We start from the raw sequence: 23,876 nt of genomic DNA on the forward strand, positions 1-23,876 counted from the left end.
CTCAGGATGTAGGCATGTGGCTTAAAAAAAAAGTAGAGAAAAAGCACAAGGGTAAAGCACAAAGCACATTTGCCTAGAGCCTCTATTAAAGCCTTAACTAAGCACTCTGTATTTTGACCATCACCACTTAATGACCAGGTACTGAACAATTCACTCCAAGCAGCAGGAATATCAGAGCAAGCCTGATTCAGGAACACGGGGCCAGAGATGGTAAGATGTCCAAGTCCCACTGATCCCCAGATATGATGGGTACAACCAAATCCTTTATTTCACAGTGTAAGTTCACCTGAAAGTGGTAAAATAGCAGTACAGCTCTAACAGGCTTTTCAAAACCAGTTCAGAGACAAGAATATTCTAAAATTGAAAATTTTTATTTTCAAAATAAAGAATTTTGTACAGAACAGTGTAGATCTGAGTAAATCTAAATACAGCAGTCTCTGTAATATAACACAAGGGTCTGCTTTTAGCACAGTACTTTCACACTCTAGCAATCAGAAGGCAAGCCAAGCAATTAGGAGGGGAAAAAAAACCCAACCACTTTTATCTGTCAGAACATGTATTTCTAAAATGAGGTCCTTCTTCACAAAATGTACCTAGGGGGAAGAGCGCTCTCCACACCTCAGATTGCACAGCTATTCACACTATAAAAACAGACTAAGAGAGGACAGGAGATTTTCAATAGGAGAGATGATTTATGAAACAGAACTGCAAGTCTGAGACATAAATATCTGTTGTTTCTAAATTCCTCTCTCCTCCCCTCCCACACACACTGATGCAATTCCCAGAAAGGTATGAACTGTGGATCATTTTGTATACACACAGTGCAAATACTGCACAGGCACAGAAGTGTAAACCCATGATGATTCTTCGACTATTCAACTGTACATTATTTATAGCATTTCGTTCTAAACCTTATACAAAGCTTCCACAGTAGTTTCTGTAACAAAACTAAGCACATTTACACACATTATGGTTCTCTGGATGCAACTTTCATGGCACCTTCTTTTTTACAACAGCGTACAGGAGACCCCTATGTGCTCAGTGTATCAGAATTGTTCAGCTCTGTTTCTGCTGTACTTACATTTCACAAATGTCATGTGAAAGAACCTTCCACAATCACAAAGAGCCAGATACAGAAACATTCATTGCCTGTTTTCCTGATAACCAAACTAAACAAGTTACCACCTTTCATCCACTCAAAGATGGCCAACAGCCACACCAACTGCCACCCCTCTGCTTGACCAAGCCCTGGTCTGGAGGTATCCCTCTTCCTCAGGACCACTGCTGACTCTGCAAAGCAGTTCTGCAGCTGCAGCAGTGACAGGGAAAAGTGAGTCCACCAAAACAGTAATTTAACACATGGAACATTCTGTTTTAGACAGTGGTCACTACACAATGTATACAAGCACATTCCCATCACTGTCACCAGTAGGCAATGCTAGTGCTGTGGAAGCTTTCAGCAGTGGCCTTCTCTCATCTGAGCAAAAACACGAAGTGCCACGTCAAACAGCATCTACTACATTTTTAAATTCAGAGAATCTCCCTTGAAATGGCCTTTTAGTACTCTATAAAACCAAATACTAGTGCTTGGAGACTGCTCAGCTGCGACTTATAGGGCTTCCTTTTTGAACTTAAGAACATGCTGTTGTTTCAGAGAATTCTACAATTCCATTTTATCATGAAGTGCCTGTATTGCAGCAGTTGGCTGCTTTGTTCTGTGGAGAAAACCACCCAAGTTTTCAGAACATCTCTATCTTTTTGTAACCAATTTTGGAGCATAAGTAAACCTGCAGCACAGATTGCTGCATGAGTGGAACTGATGGCTTAAAGCCCCATCTCCCTTCAGGAAGAAAAAAAAGAAGTTACTATAATGAAAAAAAGGACTGATGCTATCTGATTTGACAAGTTGTCTAAAGAGAAAACAATAGCCTGTGGGTGAAGACCTGCATTAAACAACTTTCCCAAGTATGATTTACACTGAAATAAATGAAAGGTTTTTATCCTTTTTTACCCAAAAGGAAAGGGAAGCAGAGAAGGCACTTTGTAATCTCATTTGATTAAACAATTCACTGCAGGCAATAATATTACATTGGTGAAAGAACATGTAATTTAAAGGCAGTCACAGCTTCAGTCTTCCATTCCAAGTTCTTGTTTCAGACTGAAAGGCAAGTAAAAACATGAGTCAGCTTGTAGCAAACACTGAAAACTTTGGACCAATTAGTAGAAGCCCTGACAATACACACTGAGATTGAGAGCTAAAAGGCAGAGTGGATATAAAACTCGTTTCAGGTAAGATCCAGCGTATCAGAAAAATCATAGGGCAAAATCTCAGCTTCTGGAGGCAGCACAGAGTAATCTTGAGATTTACCTGACAAACTAGACTGTGGACATCTTTTCCCTCCCACTTTTTGAGATGCTTACCCCACTTAATGCAACAACATCACTGACAAAATGGCACACTCACCTTTTTAAGTAGGCATGGACATTGTCAAAGCCATGGTACTTGGCCAGATAGACCAGGACACCTGTGGCACATCGGCCATCTCGCTGTCTGCAGAAGCTACAGTTGCAGATTCCACGACATGGGGGGCACCTCCATGTCTACACAGAAGAGAGATGACAAGAAGCCCTTTTAGCTGAGATGGTATGTCAGATGTAACTCAGAACTTAGGAGAGAGCCCTGCTACACACTGAGCTCTGCAGTGAATATCAGCACTGCATAAAGTCATCTAAACCAGTACAAGAGTACAAATTCCTCAGTCTGTAGGGGATTAAGCTCTCCATTGCCTGCCTTGCACATAACCACAGGAAGCATTCCACTCTGTTTTAACTCCTACATCACAGCCCACAGCAGCAGCACTTTGTCCACAATACAGTTCCTTTCCCTAGGGTATTAAGCACTAATGCAGCGATAATACTAAAGAGAACACTATTTTGATGCTCAAACACAAGAATATTTTAGCTGCTGCTCTGTTCTCTTACTTCACTCCTGTAATTAAAACCACAGAAGTAGTAAATACAACAAGCTCTACACAACACAGTTCTGTGATTCAGGGTAAATCAAGCCAGGAGTGCACAATGTACTACAGCACTGTAAGCAGTTGTTAAAACCACTGCTGCCAGCGGCCAATACCCCTGGCTGTGGAAGTCAAGACCAAAAAGCCACCACTGAGCACTGTCCTACCGGGTCCAGCAGTGCTGTTCTGACATCCTCCCCGTATCTGTTGCGCAGGCACGGCCCACAGAACTGGCCCCGCACTCCCACGCAGTCAGGGTTACGACAGTTTGTCTTGGTGTCTACGGTTTTTTGGCGACACTGATGGCAGGTGGATCCCTAGAACACAGGAAAAACAAACAGGACATTTAAGATGGCATTTTAGATAGGAGAAAAAAAGCATTGAAAAAAATCTCTTCGGCAGCAAGCAGTGCTTATCCCGAAACAGAAAGCCACCTTGCAAGTTTGAACCAAGACTGTTTTAACACTGCATCTTCAGTGTCTGGTAATCACTTTCCCTGGGTGGTTATCACTTAGGTATTACAGTTGTTCCAGAGTGAAAGCAAGCTAATTGGCTTGGTAAAAGTCATTCTACAAATTCAGGCAAAAATAAGAAGGGACACTTCAAGATCTTGGACATATTTCTTACAAAAATCACATTCTCTCTCTCTCAGTGACAGGATGTGTATCCTATTTGATGCTAAAACAAACATAGAATAACAAAAAAATGACTTCACAAAGTACACATATCACAAAGCTGGAATATTCTTACCATGGCCCTGTTATACACTTTTTCTCTTGCAGATCCACAGATATTATCCAGCTCTTCTGCTGTTATGTCCTCAACTGGGCGCACAACATGTGGAAAAGCCATGGCACCACGGTGACCCCTCCTGGGAGTACGGGCTTCATGCTGAATAGCAAAGACACAATACTTGCAGTATTAGTTTCAGCAAAAACTACAAAAGCAAGGATCTTCACAGCAATGCTGAAGTCTCAAACACCCATCATATATCCAAGCAAGATATAACACACTTTGTACAGACATATGATCTGGATGCAGCTTTAGCATCTTTACTTGATCTGTCCCCCTCAGGGTGCAGTGATGCTACTGATCTTGCTTCACTCCTGCTGGAGTGCAAGAGGAAGTGGTTTTTCAAGGACAAGGAAGGGGAAATGGAGAGCACATACAAGATGCCTTTTTCTTTTTTTTTTTTTTTTAATTCCTCTAAGGCCATGGCATACTGATAAACCCCATCAACTCTCTATGAATCACTATTTTCTTGAAGGGAAACCTTCATACAAAACCACCCTCACAACCCACAACAGGAGAACTAGATCTTCATACCTCCAGGTATTCATCAGACATCTTTCTTCTTCTCACCAAGATGTATGGGTCATCTTCTTCCTCTTCTGGTACAACAGTAGGAGGACCTTCAATCAAGGACCTGGACCTTGTGTGAGGCCGAGAACTCCGGTCTGGGTTCCTCCTCAAGGCACATTTGGGCAACGAACGCCTTGGAAGTCGCTTTGGTCCCTGCTAATGTTTAAAAGCCCCTAATGAAACAGGTGAAAACACAGATAGCTCCTGACCCTCTACTGAATTCCTCCCCTAAAGATGCCTTCCTCTCGTCTTTTCCAAAGACACGTCTATCCCTGTCCCAGTCTGAAAACCAAAGGTAAGAAGATCCCAACCAAGTTCGCGTTAGGCATTCTGCTAGTCACTGAGAAATAGTCAAAAGCAGCAGAACCTGTGAGGAGCTGCAATTTTCAGCGTTGTTCTAATCTTCATCCAAATTACAAATACATCAGCAGTGAAATTCATTACGCTGCCGATTCACAACCCAGCCTACTTAAAAGACTAAATGCCAGGTGTTTTCAAGGCTCCAAACTCACAGAATATTCAGGTCTGAGCTGCCCTCCCTCATCTCCAGCCTTTGTATAAACACATATTTACACAGCACCTCATTTGGTTTTATTGGCCTGTGGAGACACTTAACCTTTATAAATTAATCTGTTCTGCTGTGTACCATGGCAAATCAAAAGAGAATTACAAAATGAGGATACCTGTTTTAGAAAGCAATATAATTCAAACTGGACTTTGATTTGCACAGTTTATTAAATTTTTACATTGAGAATCCTGCTTTGTAATGTCAGAATTTGACTCTTAGAAATCTGAATGCAAATCCAGTAAGTTCATACTCACATGACTGACAGCTGGCAACGATTTTCTCCCACCAAAGATACCAGAAACATTTTGCAACTCAGCCATTAGTTTTGCAAGCTAACAAGAGAAAGAAAAACGAAGCAGAGCTTTAAAAGGGTATTTATGTGCTATTACAGACTACTAGGGCAATTGGCTAAAGTACAATTACTTATAGGAAATGCAGTCATTCTTCAACTCTTTACATTTATGTCTTATTTATGTTTTAGTGACTGTAAGTAATTTGGAAATGCTCAAAACTTATTATGTCGTTAGGCTTACAGCCTATGGATTTTCATATGCCAGTAAAGTATCAGATTTATATTTTAGGAATGCAAATTCATCTTAATGCATTCACACAATTCCCATTACAGTAAATTTAAACAGAGGTCCCCCAAGAGTTGAAAGGGAGGTGGGGGAAAAGGGCCAGTCCACAGGAAGACAGAGTACTTGCCATTGCTTTGTTTTCCTTTATGTTTAAAGCTCTTCTTTCTAAAAACATAGCACCATTTTCTTCAGTGTCAGAGTCTGAATCTAGAGCAGGCATCGGTGTTTCAGGAACAGGTTCCATGCCACTCTTCCTCCTCTCTGATCTTCGAGGTGGAAACTTCATGGCTACTTTCAGAGGAACAGAGCATTTCTGCCCTCTCTGACTGATCTCACTTTCAGCACTCGCATCATTCTCATCTGAATCTGATTCCAATTTCTGTTAACAAACCAAAATGGTAGCATGTAAATCCAGGAGAGTTGCTCTGCAGTTAAATACAGTGGCAACATTTTGTCTAGGAGTAGTTTAAGAGGCTACCTTGCTGAAATCCAGACATGCAGTCCTAGTGTTCTAGTGTATTTTGGAGCAAGAAGAAAGGAGAGGGGACACAGGGATAACAACCTCTCTGGGAGACCTACATGGTTGTGCCAAACACACCAGGAAAGGGAGTGTAGTATTTGCAGCAGTCTTAGCTCTCACTTGTAGGTCTAATAGCAAAACCAGTTTGTGTGTATGGTATGAGAAAGAGAACTCAAAGGGCTCAATTTTGATAGCATTTGGCTGAAAAAAAAGCCAGTTGCAGTATGCAGTTGTCTGCACAAGGTCAAACCCAATTTTGTAAGCTGTCAAGTACAGTCATCTCACCGTATCAATGATAAAAAAGGACATTTCCTTCTAGAGCCAGCCAATGACATAATTATTAATAAAATCCCAGTATTTTCTGATCTTCAAATTCTGATGTCTTGCTTACAAATTTCCCAAGAACCAATGGTTCAGTGAGGACATAAATTATTTAGTTAAAAGCTCATTATGCAATAGGCTTTGATTTTTCTTTTTAGACACAACAAGACAGTCTTACTTTGATCAGCAGTAAGAATGGATATCAAATGGCCATTTTTATTTACACAGGGTTTTTATTAAGCAGGTATGTGATTCTGGTTGCACATTATGTGTAGTTACTGCCTTTTTTTCTATTATCTATTCCAGATTTGTCTCCTCCTTACTCTCTTTACAATTGTGTTTTAACTCAGATGTGATTTCATCCAATTAGCCATTTTTCTTTTCTACTCATTTCTTAGCATGTGCTGAAGTTATGACAAATCTGGCTTTGCCAAATGTGGAACTACTTCAGTTTCTCTTTTGAATATCAACTATTGATCTTTTTAAGCAATAAAACTGATGTAAGGAAAAGCAGGAAGGCAGATTTCACCACCTATGACTATTTCTCTACTGTTGAAAGATGCACAGCGTTCCCTGTGAAGGTCTGACTGCATGTCAAGACACACAGGAATTTTTCTGAGGCTTGCTGCAGTCCATGGGCTAGCCTAACATTTCATATTGAGGAAACCACAAATGCTAGGCTCCAACAGAGTAACATCCAGCAGGGACAGTTTTAAGAGGTATATTTCAAAATACACATGGCAGATTTTTAAAGCTCCATATCGAGTGCTCTTCATGGAGACAAAAAAAAACAACTAAACTTTAGCTACTTTAACTTTTTACTAAATGAAATGATGCTTCCTTCTGAAACACTGAACTTCAAGCTGAAGCTGGCATTACTTTCCAATTAAGAATGTGTAAGAATTTAAATATAAAATAGGAAACAAAAATCAACTGTCTTACCAATGCACCTTGAACCTCATCTTCTGAAAAGCCACAGAAAGATTCATCATCAGAGGCTTCATGAAAAATTTTTGCCAATTCTTCTTTAATATCCGACCTAAATTTGCATTTCTACAAAAAATAAAACAGCCTTTAATTTAAGTAGTATGGAAAATTTTTAACATTTATAAATACAGTACCACCAAATAACTATTTAATAAAGAAAAAAAAAAGTTAAGGCATTTCACAAGTGGTTTTAGAACCACAGCTGTAAATTACCAGGTACATTAGGTGAGGTGACATATCAAAGGCCAGAATTGATAGCTAATCTATTTTCAACAATTACCACCTAGAAGCACAAGTGAAGAGTGAAATGAAATTACAGCATATAGCACAGGTTTATAACTGCTCTACAAAAACATAAGCAGAGCAATTAGTTTTACATTATAAGCTTTACATTTCTGCAATCTTCACTAGTCCAGCACATATGATCTTATTTGTTCTTCTACTGTACTTACTGTATTTGCAAAATTATCAGAACCAAAACTGTCACAACTGTCATCAGAGGATGAGGATGTTTCCATGGGAATCAGTTTCGTATTTCGAAAGGTTGTGAAGTTTCTCCCTCCTGAACGACCTCGGCGCTACAAAAGGACAACAGCAACACCATTAACAAGAGACCTACTGCAGCACGGTAGCTTTTAAGAATATCCTTGTACTGAGGCTTAGGAAGTTTCAACATTTTAGGATGTTTAGCAACCATGAATGCAAGCCAGAAAACAAACATCAGCTTTGAAATAAATCTCAAAGTTAGGAATGACAATAGTTTTTATACTCTGATACAGTTCTGATCATTGTTACAGATCAGTTTCATTCCGTATTTAAGAATACTCTTTTTATACAAACAGGCAAGTGGAAATAAGCATATGAATCATGCCATTCCCTAGTCATCATAGCCAGTGATGGAAAAAAAGTGCAAGTACAAGAAAAGTACCTAGAAATCTACTTTGATTCACTTATTACTTTAAGTTTGAGGTAAACAAACACTCTGCAGCTCTTAAGGAAGGGCCAAAGAATCCTACCCACAGATTTGAAACAAATCCGTTCTAGACAAAGCAGCTTGCAGTTTTGCTCATTTTGCCACCGATTTAGAAGACTTTTTTTTATGGGTTTCAGGTTTTCCTTTCCCGGGAAATGTTTCTGCTGGCAGTGACGCACTGTATCCCCCGAGGCCGGCTGGCACCCTCACTGAGGCGCTGCCCCGGTTAGGAGCGCTGCACGGGCCCACCGCCCGGGCCAAACGCCGGACACACGGGGCTTAAGCAGCAGCGACCCGGGCCAGCCTGGGGCCCTCCGCCCCTCCTCAGCACGGCTCTGCGTGCGGCTTTTCGCCCCGCAGTTCCGCCGAGCACCCGAGCGCGGCCCGGCCGGCCCCGGACACAAAGGGGCGGCGCGCGGTGCCGCCCGCCGCGGCTGAGGGAGCGCGCCCGGAGCCACGCGCGGGCCGGCGGCACCGGGAGGGCCTCAGCATGGAGCAGCCCAGCCCAGGCGGCCCGGGCTAGCCAGGGGCTCGCAAACGCGCCCGTCCCAGCCGGCGCCTCTCCCCGCCCCCGCTAAAATGGTGCCGCCGCGCACACACGCGGCCGGGCCGACCCCTGTGCTCCTTCCCGCCCGTCCCGTCCCTGCCGCGCGGGGCCGCTCCCCACAACACCGCCCCACGACCGGCCCCGCGCCCTCGGCGAGGCGGGGGCGATGGGCACATGGCTCCGGGCCGCCAGCTCCCCGCCGAGCGCGGCTCTCAAGCCGAGTTTCCTACCCCAGTTAGGCGGGCAAGGGCACCGCCATGCACGGGGCGCCCGAGCACCGCGGCGGGGCAGGAGACCCGGAGCTGCCGGCCCGAGTGGTGGGGATGCCCCGACATCCCTCTCCCTGAGGTGCCCAAACTAAAGACCCCCCCCACCCGACCCCACCAGCCTTCCGCAGCACGGCTCAGTCCGGTTTGCCCAGGGTTTCAAGACCCCGGAGCGCCACGAGAGCGGCGGCAAGCGCCACAGCCTCCCCCCCGCTCTCCGTAGCAGCAGCGACCCGCGGCCGGAGGGCGGGCAGCGGCGGCCGCGGGCGCGCTCACCTGCGGGCGCGGCGGGGCCATGCTGGCGGCGGCGGGCGAGCGCGGGAAATGAAGGTTCGCGCCAAAGCGGCCGGACCGCGGGGGGCGGGGCCGGCGGCGCCTTTCCCGCGTTGCCGCCCGCGTCCTGGCAGATGCAGCGCACACCCCCGCGGGGTCGGGCACCGGCGGGGCCCCCTGCGCCCGCCCGCCCGCCTCTGCTAAGGAGCTCGTCAGGTCTCCCGGGATGCCCCCGAAGGGACCACTGAGGAGGCCCCCTTTATTTTTTTTTCTATTCGCGGTGTAGGCTTTGTGGAGCTGCAAGGGCCTGGCCTGTGGCGCGAAAAGCTCCCGGGCGGAACGTGGCGGGACTCGGCTGCAGAAGGGGGGCGGGCGCCGGGGGCCGCGCCCCTGCCCTGCCGGAGCCAGCTGGGAACCATCCGTGTTTTTTAGCTCTCCTTTTTTTGGTTTTAAATAATTTTATATGCCAAACCTAGGTTGGCTACACTCTGAAATAAACTCCCTAAACCTGGCAGTTTTCAAGGGCGGTGGGGCTTATCCACGAAATAAAGCCAAGGGTCCGCGTGCTGGCTGCCCCAGCAGTGCCCGCAGCCGGCACCGCCTGCCAAGCAGCGTGGTACGAGCGCAGTGCCAGAACAGCCGCCCGCAGCGCAGGCTGCCCGCAGTCCCGCGGGGAATGGGGGATCACTCTCCAGGGCCCCTCAGATCAGCGTTAGGAGACTCAAGATCCGCCGCCCCTGCTCCTCGGGTAACAGCAGTTGAACAGAATTTTACAGAGAAGTTGGCTGCCTTGCCCTCTGAAATCACAATACTATTTGAAGACAGGCCAGAAGAAAATAGATCAGTCATTTTAAACCATTTTTGGTAACATGTATAATAGCACATTAAATCAAGTACAGCCCTTAAGCACAGCAAAATAACAGCTACGTGGTATTTGGCAGCAATAGTAACGGGAGAAGCCCTGAAGAAGCTGTGTGGGATTTGTGGCCCTGGTGTTCGCTATAATCCTCTGTTTATGCTGTGGTTTGAGCAGGGCTGGATAGCAGTGCAAGTGTTGCTGCTCAGCATTTCCAGGTGCCTCCCTGGCAGCAGGCGAGTCCCGCTGCAATCAGCGGGAGGCGGGAGGCCGCGTGCAGGTGCAGACCTGTGCCCGTGTAAGGCAAACCAGGAATCATCCCTGAGCCAAAGCCTCTAAATAGCCTACAGCACAATAGGGTACAAGAGCCCTCACGGAGGTGTTCTGTTTTCCGTGGGCATTATTCTTCCTGCACGTGCTGCAGTCTGTCGTGTAAAAGAATCTCCATTTTAAATAAGCCCATAATTACACACTTACCTGCACTGCTGGCTTCTCAGCACACACAAAAGCAGATGAACTAAACCAGTTCTCCAGAGACCAGACCACACTCCATTCCTCTAAATCCACATTAGTGGAGGATTGCCACCCACCTGGCTTCCAGACAAGACAGCTCAGTTGGGAAGAGGGGAAATGTTTTTTGAATTTTGATGTACTTTTACTTCTTTCAGAAAAAGATATCTACAAATACCAGTTTACTTGCATGGAAGAAGAGATTCAGTTTATGAACAGTAAAAGCCCTTAACATCACAATTATCAGAATTTTACTAGAGAAGTAGCCAACCTTCACAGCTTTCAAGAGCATCATATGAAATGTTATGGAGTGCTGATGGCACTAACTAAAGCAGAACTTCAGACTGCAGTTACTTGTCCATTTAATGCTTAATGCAAACAGCATTCTTCCAATCTTCAAACTACATATGTACTCAAATGGCTTTCAAATTAATAGGCCAGAGCAGAGACTTTGTGGGGAATCTAGACAGGATATTTCGTGAACTGTATTGTCAGGGTTTTTTTCAATATGTGAAAAATAATTATTTTATTGAAAAATGTGTATATCAGCTCACATGATGACTGGGGAGAAGAGCTTAGGACAGGGCAAAGAGAAATGGGATGTAGTATTTTACAGATGACTGGGGAGAAGAGCTTAGGACAGGGAAAAGATAAATGGGATGTATGTGAAGGGCAGAGGCTTCCCTTCCTACAGCACACAGCAAAGGTACCAGAAAATTAAGGTCTCTGACTCAGGAGATGGTGGTTGTGACCTGTGACACTGTGATCTCCCCTGTTTTCACCTTCACAGCCTGCATGCTCCCGCTCTGCCCTGCAGGGCCCAGGTGCCCTCGGTGGATGGACACCGCAATCTTACCAACTGGCTTTACCATGATGGAAAAGTTTTTCTGTGTTTGTCAAGACATAGGCCGCACCACTGTCCTACATCTAGCTATTAACAGTAGCTAAAGACATGCAAAGCTGAACATTGCATTTTCAGCCACACTTAAGTTAGGTTAACATGAGTGGGGGAAAACATCCCTGCCTGTTCAGTCCCCCAGTCTGCAGCCTGTCCAGTGCTACCAGCAAGCTCTTCCCTCAGAGCTCACATGTCAGCAAAGATCATCTGGAGTGTTTTATCAGGTGTTTTCAAGAAAATAATCTGTTAAGGTCTCTCTGTCTTTGAAATGAGCTGTCACTACGTGGTAGCAGCCCTTGGAAGACCTGCTAGGGGAACAGGCTGGAATCATGGAGGGACATGCAGTAGATTGTGTGCAACACTTTCTGCATTTATCTGGGGGAAGCAAAGTTGTTGACATGTCAGGAGCTTCAAGCAGCAGCAAGAACATTGACCTCCAACAATAGCTCCATTGTCAGAAACTATAGCTGTGACCTTTAGTCTGCTGGGACAAAGGACAAGTGCTGTCCTCCATGTCACCCCACGGATTTCGGCTGTTGGCATTGTAACACAGCTTTTCTCTCTGGAGGCAGGACTCCTGCTGCCCTGTCCCTGGCTCTCCTACACACTTCCTATCTTAACTAGACTCAACACTCTTTATGCTCCTTTCCCCCCTTTTTTTTTCTTTAATTGAAGCAATACATTTTTACCTGCTGCTGTGAATGAGTGTTTTAGGGCACTCAAAGAATCCCTGGCAAAGGTACCAGCAAAAGTATGTTTAATATCAAATTGAAAGCTTGACAAAGTTCATTGGCAAGGTTCACTCTACTATTTACTAGATGGTTAAAGCACACAGAGAAAAATTATACTGAAGTCTAAAATCAATCTAAAACTAAAATCAACCAAAAATATCTACATGGAAAAAGGGTAAGGCTGAGAAAGAGTAAGGATAAAAAAGAGTAAGGGAGACCCTCCCATGGAGTCACTAGGTTCAGAATGGACTTCCTTGCCAAACTTAGCCCCACACTTGAAAAATGGCTTAGGCCTAAAAGTTTTAATGGCACTTAAACTTACACAGCACTTTTTTAAAGTGCTTAAAAATATTCTTATAGAATTTACTGTAGCACAACAGTAACTCAGTAATAGGCATAACTTACTTACAATTCTAAAGTACTTAAGAATCTAGGAGGGCAACATTGCTAGTACATCTGCTATGGCATACTCACACACAGACCCAAAGGACTACATACAAGGTATATACATTTGAAAAATTCCCTTTGAATTCATCAAAGTACTCACATCAGATGCCTTCCTCATCTTTCTCTCTGCATCTTCTCAGTGGGCAAAGGGTTGAATCTCGAGGAGTGGGGGTAGCCCAGGGCCCATTGCTGGTGACGGGCAGTGGTCCCCCAAGTATGGCAAACAGGAGAGTTGGCTGGCTCTGAGAGGCCCCACTCAGGGACAGGTGCTGGTCACAGCTGCAGTCCAGGAGGGCCCAAAGGGTCTCACTTAGGACTGCTCTTTATAGGCTCACAAAAGAGTTGGTTTTAGTCATAGTAATTTTCCATCCTGGCCACAATTTGGGTTGGTAATTTTCTTTAAAGGTGTGGTGACAAAAATCTTGTTCCACTTGGGCTTTTATTCAGGCAAGAATAATCAGTTTTCATTAAAAAACCAGCCTCACTACAAAACATAAGCTCCTGTGAGCAGGCAGTGTTTCTGATAAGCTCAAGAAGAGCTTAGCCCAGGTGGTTTTTGTCAAGGCCAAGGCTTAATGAGTATTTCTGAAATCACAGTATGGCCCAAGGGTGGGGATGCACCACCACACCTGCCTAAAATAGCATGTGAATACACCAGTTAATGTTTGTGTGATGCTAGTATTTATTGTGATGAGATTTGTGCAGTGACACATGTTTATAGATGCAAGCATTTAAGAGGAAAGGGAGAGTTTGGATTCTCATGGCCACAGAGTACCCACAGTATAATGCAGTAACACATATCTTAGGTCCATAGAAAAAAAATATTGCAGCCACTAATGACAGTAATTAAAAATTTCTGTAAGAGCTGTCCAATCACCTCTTCATCTGAGAAAATTATAGTGTGTTATTGAAACCATTAGTGCAATAAAATGAAGCTAAAAAACATTTTGCATTAAAATAATCAGACATTGATTTATGATGTAAATTGTAAATCTGTAACCTATAACACACACTAATTGTTTTTCTCTCTCCTGTAAGGTGTGTTTCTTGAAAAGATCTGATCAAGCATACCTATTTGTTCACATGTCACCCTCCAGTACCTCACACTACTATACAAGACATAATAAGGTGTATAATCAGGTAACCTGCTATTGATTGCAATCCAGAAAGGACACACTTGTTGTTACACAGAAGCAGGAGGATAGCCACTTTTGGAGATTTAATTACAGCTAGATCTCTACATATTTATGGAATACCTTTTTAATGTAAATACTTCAACACTATGCTCTGATAGCCAGAATCAGATTTTGTAAAATAAATATAAGTTTAAATATATAACATATACAATCAGTTTCTAGTAAGACCAACTGTACCAGCTCCATAAAATACCTCCACAATGCAATTAGTATCTTTTTCCTTTTTTCTCTCTCCAAGGAGAAATAGATTTTCTCCTTTTAATTTATCAGGCTTGTATCTCCTTGTGCTTTGCTGTGATTTTCTTGTTAGCAAAGGCTGGGTGCCAATGCATCCTGCACGTTGAATTGAAGGTGGTCATGTCCAATCCTATCTGATACCGTGTTTCTTTGAAACAAACTGGCAAGACCACAAAAATTGAAAGAATAAGAAAAGGAAAACCAAAGGAATAATACAAGTCAGTGTCAGAAAAAGTGCAGTTGATACTACATCTATTGGTGCATTAAAAGAATGGCTGAAATGTGGTCATTGTTGATAGAAACCTTAATGGTTATTCCAAAGTTAAGTCATAGCAGATCATTTGGAGCCTAGAACATTATGATGCACATTATGGGAATGTAATTACAATGCTCATTTGATTATCCTGTAGCCATTCCACAAAATGCATAGCAAAAAATGTTGATCGAAAGTAGCTGCTTTAGATATGCAGTAGTCACTTTCAAAAGTGCAAGATCCCAGCCCTTTCATTGCTGGCCTTTGATTTTTATTTTCCTTTGAAAACACAAATTACATTAAGTCACATCATAAAGAAATCACTTACAAAATATTCTGCAAATGTATAGCTGTGGAAAACAGAAGGCTATCAGGAAGTAACCAAAATACTTACTGTTGTCTGGTTTTTTGCCCTTTTATAGAAGCTTTGCCACTGCCTTTTTGCAAGTGTTGGTTTGCATTGCCTTCAGCAAGATGTGGTTGCTGGGAGAGGATGAGAGTGAGAGGAGAGGTGGTGGCACAACCTCCTCCCCAGGGATCCCTCTCCCCAGGCAGCTTTCCCAGGAGGGAGGGAGTGAGTAGAAAGCCTCCCTCAGGGCTCGTTAGTGCCTGCCAGAGGTCCCTGGGGCACAGCTCAAGTTCTCAAGCCCTTGGGATTTTTTCCACAGCATGAGGGAAATGCCCTCTTTGCTGCAGGGAGCCCTCACCTTGCCTGCTAAGGCAGGAAAAGGAATGTAAGTGTTGAGCCCCAGGTACAGTAAGCCACTGCATTCTACACAGCACAATGTCCGTGTCTCCACCCGCCAGCCCCTGCTGCCGGAGCTGCCCGGGAGGAGTCCAGGAGAGGTCCGGGAGCTGCCCGGGAGGGGACCGGGAGGTGTCCGGAGGTGTCCCGGAGGAGGCTGTGGCCCCGGGCAGGGGCTGTGGGCAGCCGCAGGGAAGGGCTGGTGGCTGTAGCCCTAGTTTGCCTTTTCTCCAGGGGGACACTGCCTGCCGGCGCCATTCCTCTGTCCTCTGAGTTGTTAATCTCAAATGCCCTGTATTTACGTTCACTCAAACGTGATCTTGGCAGACCCTTATTAGTGTTATTGCCTTAATAGACTTCTCCTCTCTAACCTCTAAATTTTTGTGACAAACTGGCTTGAACTGCTAAGCATGGCAATTCATTAGATAAGAATATTATGTAAAAACCCTTCTATGGTGGACACATATACAGAAAATAATTCTGTCAGATGTAATTTTCAGAGGTAGCACAGCTATTTGATTCCATTTAGTGACATGAGATGCCAGGAGGTCTCTCAGTTTGGGGTTTTTCCACATTTATATAAGTCACTGCCCATCTTTCCCAGCCTAAAGTAATAATAATAATTATTATTATTATTACTATGTCAAAGTGCATTCTGTAGCACAATCAAAAAACTCAATTGTATATATTTGATGTACAGTCCAATGTTCTTGGCAGCAAGTCTGCAAGTTACAGAAAGTCTTAAAATACATGGGGTTTGATCCTGAGCAGCATCAGCTGAGCTAAAGAGCAGGACAGAGGTGAGGGTGGCATGGCTGGGGGCTGTTCTCAGTGAGGCAACCTCTGCTGGTCAGCATGCTGTCGCACATGGCCAACTGCTAGAAAATAATCTGTGGGAGCAGATAAGATAGAGCAAAACTGCAGTAGCCAGTTTTTTCTTTAAAAAGGAAACCATGTCCAAAATTACCCATCCCCATTTCACAGCAAGAAAGCAGGTTCTCATGGGGCATTAGCTCAGTCAGGGCAGAGCTGGGGGGAGGCACAAATGGGCACTCTCCCCTCCCAGCTGAACGGGGACTTGCCCTGGCTGTATGTACACAAAGCAGCCTGTGTTTGCAGGCCTGGGCAGGGTTTTTGCTCCAGTGAGTCTCATATTCACGTGCTGCCCTGCTTAGCAGCAGGGTTTCATAGGAGCTTGAACTGCCAGCTGGTTCGTAGCACAGCAGCACACCTCTGACCTGCAAGCCACAGGGAACAGGCGCCTGGAGAGTGCAATGCCACCAAAGCTGCTGGTCTGGCTGTCCCTCCCTCCAGGGAGCAGCTCCCCAGGACACCTTCTCCTGATGGCAATGGCAGGAACCCCAGTGCTGCCAGGGAAACCTGTGTTATCAAGCCAATAAAAAACAGGGTCAGACCCAGCACTGGGCCACCGAGCTGAAGAAGAATGATTGCTACCCTCAGTGGTAGGTGACTCTCCATCCTCCTGTTGTTTTTCCCTATATTTTTAAAGACATCCTTAGGTATATGGGAAAGACAAAAAAAACCCAAAAAAACCCGAAAAAAACCCCCCAAAACCCCACACACTGAAAAAAACTGAACCACGTATCTTGTTGGCAGAAAAAGAAAGAAGTCTTTTTGCTCATGCTATGAAGACATCAGCTGTGGAGGTAAAGCCTGTAAAATTTCAGAAAACCAAGGACCATGATGCTGAGGTTCACCTGCTCTTCCTGTGTGAACTGAGCACTGCTTACTCCCTCTCAACCCACCCGCAGGGTCAAGAACCAATTGCAGGGGAGAGATGCTGCTGTTCACCCTGAAACTTTCCTGCTGATGTCTGGCATCCAGGGAGAGCTTGGCAGCTCTTGTGATTCCCACAAGATCCAGAGTAAAATGCTGCTGAATGAACAGAAAACTCTGTGTAAGCTCTGACAGCAAGTTTCACATTGGGGAAAACAAAAATGAAAAGAAAATCTGATTTTGTAAATATTCTCTCAATTGGACGCAAATACTCACTCACTTTGGACGTCCAGTTCGGAATCTGCCTTCATGAGCTCTTTGCTGTTTTTCATCATCCATTCCAGCAGGCATCTCAGAGCTCGCTTCTTACAGTTCAGAGCATTTTAAACCCTGGAAGAGGAAAATGCAGTACCTTTTGGGGATTAAGGAAACATCAACATCCAAGCATGGAGATATGAAGCCCAAGAGGAAGAAAAGCCAAGAAACCAAGGGGCAGCTCTATAGCAGTGGTATTTTGTGCCACTTGCAGTCAGCCATGGAGGGAGGGCATGGCAGCTGAAGCACTGCCAAGGATATGTGTGTGGATGGAGGACAGTGTGTCCAGCTCCTGGCATGCAAATCTCGACATACTGGTACTTCAATACAATTGCCTTTAACAGACTTGTAAGAAAACCCTAAGTGAACATAACCCAAAGAGCATTTTCTGAGGTGTAGTTGCCCAAGACAGTCTGATTTTACACATTGCTGTGCATGATCTTCTAGCTGCATGTTAGTAAAACATGAAAAAAGGAGGCTCAGCTTTGTAAAGTACTGGGGGTATGTCTGAAAATGTAAGCACATTTTTATTTGTAATGAATTATCATCAAGATGGGGAGTAGCTGCCTTAAAAGTGATAAAAAACAAGACAGAAAACTAAATCTTGCTAATTTTTTTTCACAAGTTCACTCACTGTTGCTTTAACCAGCAATGCTGGTACAGCAAAAGGATTTCTAATCAGTCACTAATGCATGATTGTTTAATTTTAATGGGCATGATCAATACCATCCGCTCCTTCTTTAAATGCTAATGAACACTTTAATACAACAGATGTGGACAAACAGTACATTGCAGATTAAAATTAGGCACAGCATTAAATAGCTCACAAACAGCAGAGGAATCCTGCTGGACATCTTGATGAACAACCACAGGCAGCTGATAATTCTTGGAACTGCCACCACCAGCCCACAGTATCTCAGGCTTGTACAACTACACCACCATCCTGATCACCCTAGAAGAGAAAGGTGCCTTTCCAAACTCTTGCAATTTCTTTCTTAGGATTTGTGCAGGCCCAACTGTGATTCCTGAGATGCATATCCAAATTTTAGTAGCACAAGCACATTCCTAGCAGCTACTCTCAGTTACTATTAGTTGGTATCTTCCGGCCCATTTTGGTCATGGCAAGAAATGTCAGGGAAGGATCCCCAACCTAGACAAAATCCCAGTCCCCTGCTTGTGACAGAGGAACATCCAGTGCTAGGTTGTCCGTGTCCCTCAAATTAGTGGTCAGGCTCAGTGAACCAGGGTCAGAAGCTGGGTTACTAACTAGCTTTCAGCCGGTTTGAAGCCACAAGAAAATGGCAAACGTTGTTACCAAAGGATATCACATGTAGCTGAATTCACTTCAAGGTAAAGCTTCTATTTTTTCTGCTTTTAACTGTTGTCAGAGGAAAAGGCTCTTGAGTGACAGAAATCCAAATCCTGATACTTGGTATCATTTGTGTCTTGCTCCATTGGTTTTGGTGGATCTGTGCTGAATTAATGAAATGTGAGTCCCAGTTCACTCTGGTAGGTATTGGAAACTCACCCCAGGGCTCAGCCCTCACTGGGGCTGGTGGCAGTCAGAGGAAGAAGAGCTGCATGTACCCACAGGAGTGGCCTTTGTGTGGAGCAGGGAGTTTCCATGTCCTTTAGGACACGCCGTGACAGGGCTATGGTGACAGCCCCTCACCCTGAGCAGGTGACATGCCAGCACTGCTCACCATGGTGTGCCTGCAAGGGATGGGTGCTGTGCAGCATCCTGTTCAAAGGCATCTCTAATTTACAGTTCCTTGGCTTTCAGAGGGTACCATGCATTGCTTTGGGTTCAGCTTCCTTTATCTGTTTCTTCCTTTTATTCTCTCTTGCATCTTGTGAAACCCAAACTTTTTTTTCTCCTTTTTAATTGTGTGAAATCAACTTGGAGTGAAAAGGCCACGAAGAAACTTTCTGACGCCAACTGAGTCTAAGCTGAGTCTTTGTTCTCAGCAGAGCTAAAGACCACATTAATCAGAAACTTTGCTGACCTTGTCTTTACTACCTGAATACTGAAAGACAAAAGCGACACAGTCTGGCCACATTTAAAAATTCAATTAAAAAATACCAGCTGCACAGGGATAAATATTATTATAGACCTCAGTGGGGTTAGTTGTAACTATGATAAAGGCAATCCCTTCTTCTCACTCTATTTTAATTTTTTTTCCCCCAAAAGAATAAAGCCTAGTTTTTGATTCTTCTTCTGATTAAGACAACTGTGTACGTGACAGGGTGTCTCAGTGGTGTTGGGTAACTAATGCTGGGGCTTTTAATAAGGAACAAAGTAAGAAATTCCTGAGAAAGGATGGCAAGCTGAAAGTGGAGAAGTGAAGCTACTAAAGTGGGCCTGAAGAAAAAAGTTCTTGTGTCCCTTTTTTTCAGACTATGCTGAAATATGTAACTATTCCTATAGCCCTGGCAGAAGGAGACTAGCCAAGGGGTGAAAGGACCCTGCTTAGAGCTGGACTCAGCATCTAGAAGCAAAGTGAGGTGAGGAGAGAGGTAACAGCACAACTCTCCCAAGGATGAAACTGAGAGCCTTTCATTGTGGCACCTGGCTGTGCCTTATGGATTTTATTTTTGAAATATTAAGCAAATGAGTGGATATCCAGTCAGCTGAGAACACGAGCAGCCAAACACAGGGAAGAAACCCAAATTGCAACCCTTGGTGCTGACAGTGACAGGAGGAGAGGTGGCACTCTCCCTGTCCGCTGGCAGGCCCCAGCCAGGTGGGTACCGGCTTCCGTGCAGCAAATTAAATAGGAGCAGGCATGTCTTCTCTAGGTTGAACGTTCAGTTAAATAAAGGGCCAAATTCCACTCAGAACATCCTCCGGCCCCGCCAGCTCCCCCTGGCTCTCTCCTTTCCCGGCTTGCCGGCGGCCTGCCTGTGGGGTTTCCTGGCGTGCTGCACCTTTATCCACCCGCCCTCGCTGGCTCTGCTCTCCCCTTCGCCCCTCCTGGGCTCGCTGTCACCCTGTGGGGGCATGCCAGGGATGGCCGAGGGCTGCGGAGGGGCGCGGGGGTACCTGCGGTGCTGGGAGGCCGGGGGGGCCGCCGGCAGAGCAGTCCTGCTGGGTCTGGCCGAGTGCCGCGGGGGCCCCGGGGAGCCGGTCCCGCTGCGCCGCCCGTCCGAGGAGCTGCGGGAGGCGGCGCGCTGCGAGGCGGCCCTGCCCGGGCCCGCAGGCCTGTCCCTCTCCGAAGGCGTGTCCGAGGCCGTGCTGGAGGCGCTGCTGCCTTTTGAGTTCAAGTGCAGATTGGAAAGGTTTCTCATCAAGCTGTGTGACAGGGGAGAGGAATTCCTCGAGTGGCTGATGGATGTGAGCTGCTGCGTGACGGGAGCGCGCGTCCTCCTGACGGCAGCGGCGTAGGAGTCCTGGCTGCGCAGGTAGGGCAGGTAGTGCGTGACCGTGCTGGGGCTGTGCGGGTGGCCGTGCTGCAGGGAGATGGCTTTTGCCAGCTGCTGCATGCGCAGTGTCTGCATCCACTGACTGTCGGTGCCTGGCGAGGGAATGCAAACACAGTCAGCTTTCTGTGAATCCATGGAAAACCGTCCTCAGGTTTACCGAAGGTGTGAGGTTAGGTACCAGCGTTTCTCTCGGGAACCACCCTTCCCTCCCAGCCTAGCATCAAAAAGTCCTAGATTTGAGTATGTTTCAATGTTATGGTTGAACATAATGTTGGGCTTTTAAAATAGCAAGTGATACAAATATTTCTGATGCCACTGCATAGATTACGGAGCTTAGACTAGAAGGCAGGTACCAAGCCATCCACTTGGCTGTTCAGGTGGGTTCCCACCCCAAAGTGCCTTCTGGTCATTTGAACCCAACCTGGTTTTAAACATGCCCTGTGATGCTCTTGGCAACCTCAGCAGATTTCTCCTCAGCTTTCGTTAGAAAGGAGCCTGGAGACCTCTGGAGCTGACACAGGTCACCCCAAGGTACCAGCACTGCTGCAACGTTGCCTTCCAGCTGCACCTCTCCATCTGCCACAGTCCTGCTGTTCGCAGCCCAGCACAGGGAGGAAGCAGTGCAGAGCCAGTGCAATTCCCAGCTGCGGCAGCCACATTCACCTCCTCTGGCTCCAACTTGTTTTCAAACTGCTACACACCATAAAAACCAGAGCTACTTTAGTTGTTGTTGCTACTACAAATTCAGAATTCAATCCACTTTGCATCCAGCTTCATGCAGAAAATTGTACGTGGCAAAGCCAGTGAGGCATTAGGCTTCAGCCAGGCTGGCTCAGACAGTGCATAACTGTGAGCAACTCAGGGTATTACAGTTCCCTCTACACCTACTGTCACAGCCCTGGGGCTGTAACAAAAGTTGTAGCTTTCAGAGATCACACTGAAGTGGTTTTGAAAGTCAGTCCTGTGGTTTCCATGAAAGCCTTTAGCAAATACAATAGCTGTAAATTTTCCATTTGAACTGCAAAGGCTGCCTGGTTTGCTACTTTGTGGGTAGAGCAGAGAACAGGAATTCCTCTTATCTGAGGCCACAGCTCTGGCCAAAGACCCATGGGGAGCAGCTAAAATAATTTTGTTCTAGAGAGATTTGAATTATTTGTCCTTAAAGATTGCTAATATCATTCCAACAAGAAAGCATAACCCTCTCTGCCTCTCACTGGAACACTTCATTGACCATGGGGAGTTTTGTGGGAGCTGGATAGCAGCTCTGTCCTCATTAGGATTTCTCCTGTTAAAATGTAATGGATGATCTCTTCCACTCCTCTTTTTCCCAGACTTTGTTTGAATCCAAAGAGATTTAAATCACTTCAACTTATTGTCAAGTATGTCAAAAGGAAACTGTCTTCCCTGTCATAGTGTGTATGACAGTGACACAGCAGATAGCTCCACCTGCACTTAGAGGTGAACCTCCTTTCACAGAAAGACAGATGGGAATTGCCTCCTCTGCTTCTTAACCTCCTTGAAAGTCATGGTTTCAAAAGAAACATACATGCCAAAATGTACTTGCTAGACACTATTGCCTCTGCCATTCCCCCGTGCCCTCCGACCAGGGCTGTGGATGTAAATCACAGACCTCATAAACCTGGAAACAGCAGGCTCAGGACTCAACTTTGGATCTTCATTTGTTATCAACACTCAGGTGGCCATCACATGTGCTATGGGACTAGTGCTGATGTACCTGAACAAGGGGCTCCCTGCAGGCTGTTCAGCCAACAGCAGCTGCCAGCCCAGGATCCAGCTGCCCAGCAAGGATCTCCCAGTGTGCCCTGTGGGGCTGGGAGAAGGGGCTTCTCCTTCATGTGGCCTCTGAGCCACCAACTCTGTACACTGAGTTATGTGCTCTGTGTGGTAGCCCACAGAGGTAGTTATTTTAGCCTATTAGACAGGTATTACCCTTACCTTTGTGGTTGGATTTGGAGGTCTTTTAAACCTGGGATAGGTGGTCTGGTAAAGAAGACAGGCCAGAAGGTTTGCTAGAGCTGAGGCACAGCTTTCATGCTGGCTGGTAACCCACCTCCTTTGAACAGTGCCTATTCAATTGGCTGCTGACAAAACATTAGTGCTTCCATGTAACTCCTCCAGTGTGCCAAAGGGACAGACAAGCTCTCCCACCACTCACTGAAAAAAAAGCAACCATTTCGGTTTTCAGCGGCTGAGCCAACCTGTGAAGATACACACCACACTTGGTATGGCTGCAGGGCTCCTCGCCCCAAACCAGGGTAACCTCTGTCTTCAAAGCTAATCTGGAGTAAAGATGTATCTTATAGGACGTGTTCTAGGTTTCATTTGCATTATAAAATGTAATTGTGTTGCAAATAGATCACAATTGCTCAGGAATAAGCACACCCGTGCTAGATGTGTCTGCAGTCCAAACCCAGCACCCTCAATTCACAGGGCCATTCTTCTACAGTTGCCAGTAGTGTACAAAATTGAGAAATTCCTCCTCTGCTCACTGGTGTCTTGTTCCAGCTCCTGTACTGCCCCTTGGCTGTCCCAACCCAAACATTTCTGCAGCCCTACCATGAACTCAAAGACAAAAACAGCTTGGCTAACAAACATCTTTACAAAAACAACAGCAGGTCTTAAAGGCAGAACTGTGCTAGAGTCAACTGAGGTGAGTGTGAGTCTGTCAGCAGCATAAATTTATTAGGAAATGAAAACTGCATTGTAGAGCCCACTGCATTATTAAACGTATCTCACTGAACAAATTAAGCCCCAGAAGCCATAACAAACACCATTCCAGAAGTCAGACAATGATGAGCCAGGGCTGGCTCAAATGGGCAAGCTGAGCTGTGGAAGAAGAATGCTGTGGGAAGATTTCCACAATTCCTCAGAGAAGAGCAGGATGTCAGGATCACTTGTGTCTGCCAGGCTGGCAGTATTGTACTTGTCAAAATAGCGTATCATCCGCAGGGGACTTTTTGTTTCTGAGGCTACAGCCTCAGTATGTGTGTCCCCCTGCAAGAGCACTGGCCAGAGCAAGAGCACCCACACATCTCTAACAGGAGGTGCCCTTTATCCAAGCACAACATCTGTGCAAAGCTGTGTGCTGGATGGCT

General features: G+C 45.5%; 2 protein-coding genes across 8 annotated transcripts in view; both read right to left on the reverse strand.

Moving 5' to 3' along the window:
- Nucleotides 1-363: 363 nt before the first annotated feature.
- On the reverse strand, nucleotides 364-13,916 carry CDCA7 (cell division cycle associated 7). 2 transcript variants are annotated; one of them, XM_039702453.1, is made up of 10 exons: nucleotides 12,955-13,916; nucleotides 7,806-7,931; nucleotides 7,309-7,419; nucleotides 5,653-5,904; nucleotides 5,202-5,279; nucleotides 4,344-4,535; nucleotides 3,768-3,908; nucleotides 3,185-3,334; nucleotides 2,465-2,601; nucleotides 364-2,158 (listed from the first exon to the last, which is right to left on the reverse strand). In XM_039702453.1, the coding sequence occupies exons 1-10, from the start codon at nucleotides 12,970-12,972 to the stop codon at nucleotides 2,128-2,130; spliced, it is 1,236 nt and encodes a 411-aa protein (XP_039558387.1). In that variant the 5' UTR covers nucleotides 12,973-13,916; the 3' UTR covers nucleotides 364-2,127. The 2 variants fall into 2 exon arrangements, with proteins under 2 accessions (XP_039558387.1, XP_039558379.1); XM_039702445.1 differs by lacking the exon at nucleotides 12,955-13,916 and adding an exon at nucleotides 9,416-9,649.
- A 3,474-nt stretch (nucleotides 13,917-17,390) lies between these two features.
- MAP3K20 (mitogen-activated protein kinase kinase kinase 20) overlaps nucleotides 17,391-23,876 on the reverse strand; it is a 92,385-nt gene continuing 85,899 nt past the window's right edge. For 4 of the 6 annotated variants that reach the window (XM_039701232.1, XM_039701250.1, XM_039701241.1 and 1 more), the window contains exon 20: nucleotides 20,173-20,852. In XM_039701232.1, coding sequence (XP_039557166.1) covers nucleotides 20,173-20,852 — 680 coding nt within the window. Of the gene's footprint in view, nucleotides 17,413-19,897; nucleotides 20,853-23,876 lie in introns of those variants that run through there. The other 2 variants (XM_039701212.1, XM_039701202.1) reach the window with 2 other exon arrangements.

This window comes from Passer montanus, unplaced genomic scaffold (genome assembly GCF_014805655.1).
Source record: "Passer montanus isolate IOZ18808 unplaced genomic scaffold, ASM1480565v1 scaffold1, whole genome shotgun sequence".
Classification (NCBI taxonomy): domain Eukaryota; kingdom Metazoa; phylum Chordata; class Aves; order Passeriformes; family Passeridae; genus Passer; species Passer montanus.

Coding starts and splice junctions, on each gene's coding strand:
- CDCA7 (XM_039702445.1), bottom strand. CDS start 9,436: ATGGCCCCGCCGCGCCCGCAG. Junction 3,335..3,767: donor AAGTGTATAACAGGGCCATG/GTAAGAATATTC, acceptor CCTGTGTTCTAG/GGATCCACCTGCCATCAGTG. Junction 2,602..3,184: donor GAACAGCACTGCTGGACCCG/GTAGGACAGTGC, acceptor TCTTCTGTGTAG/ACATGGAGGTGCCCCCCATG.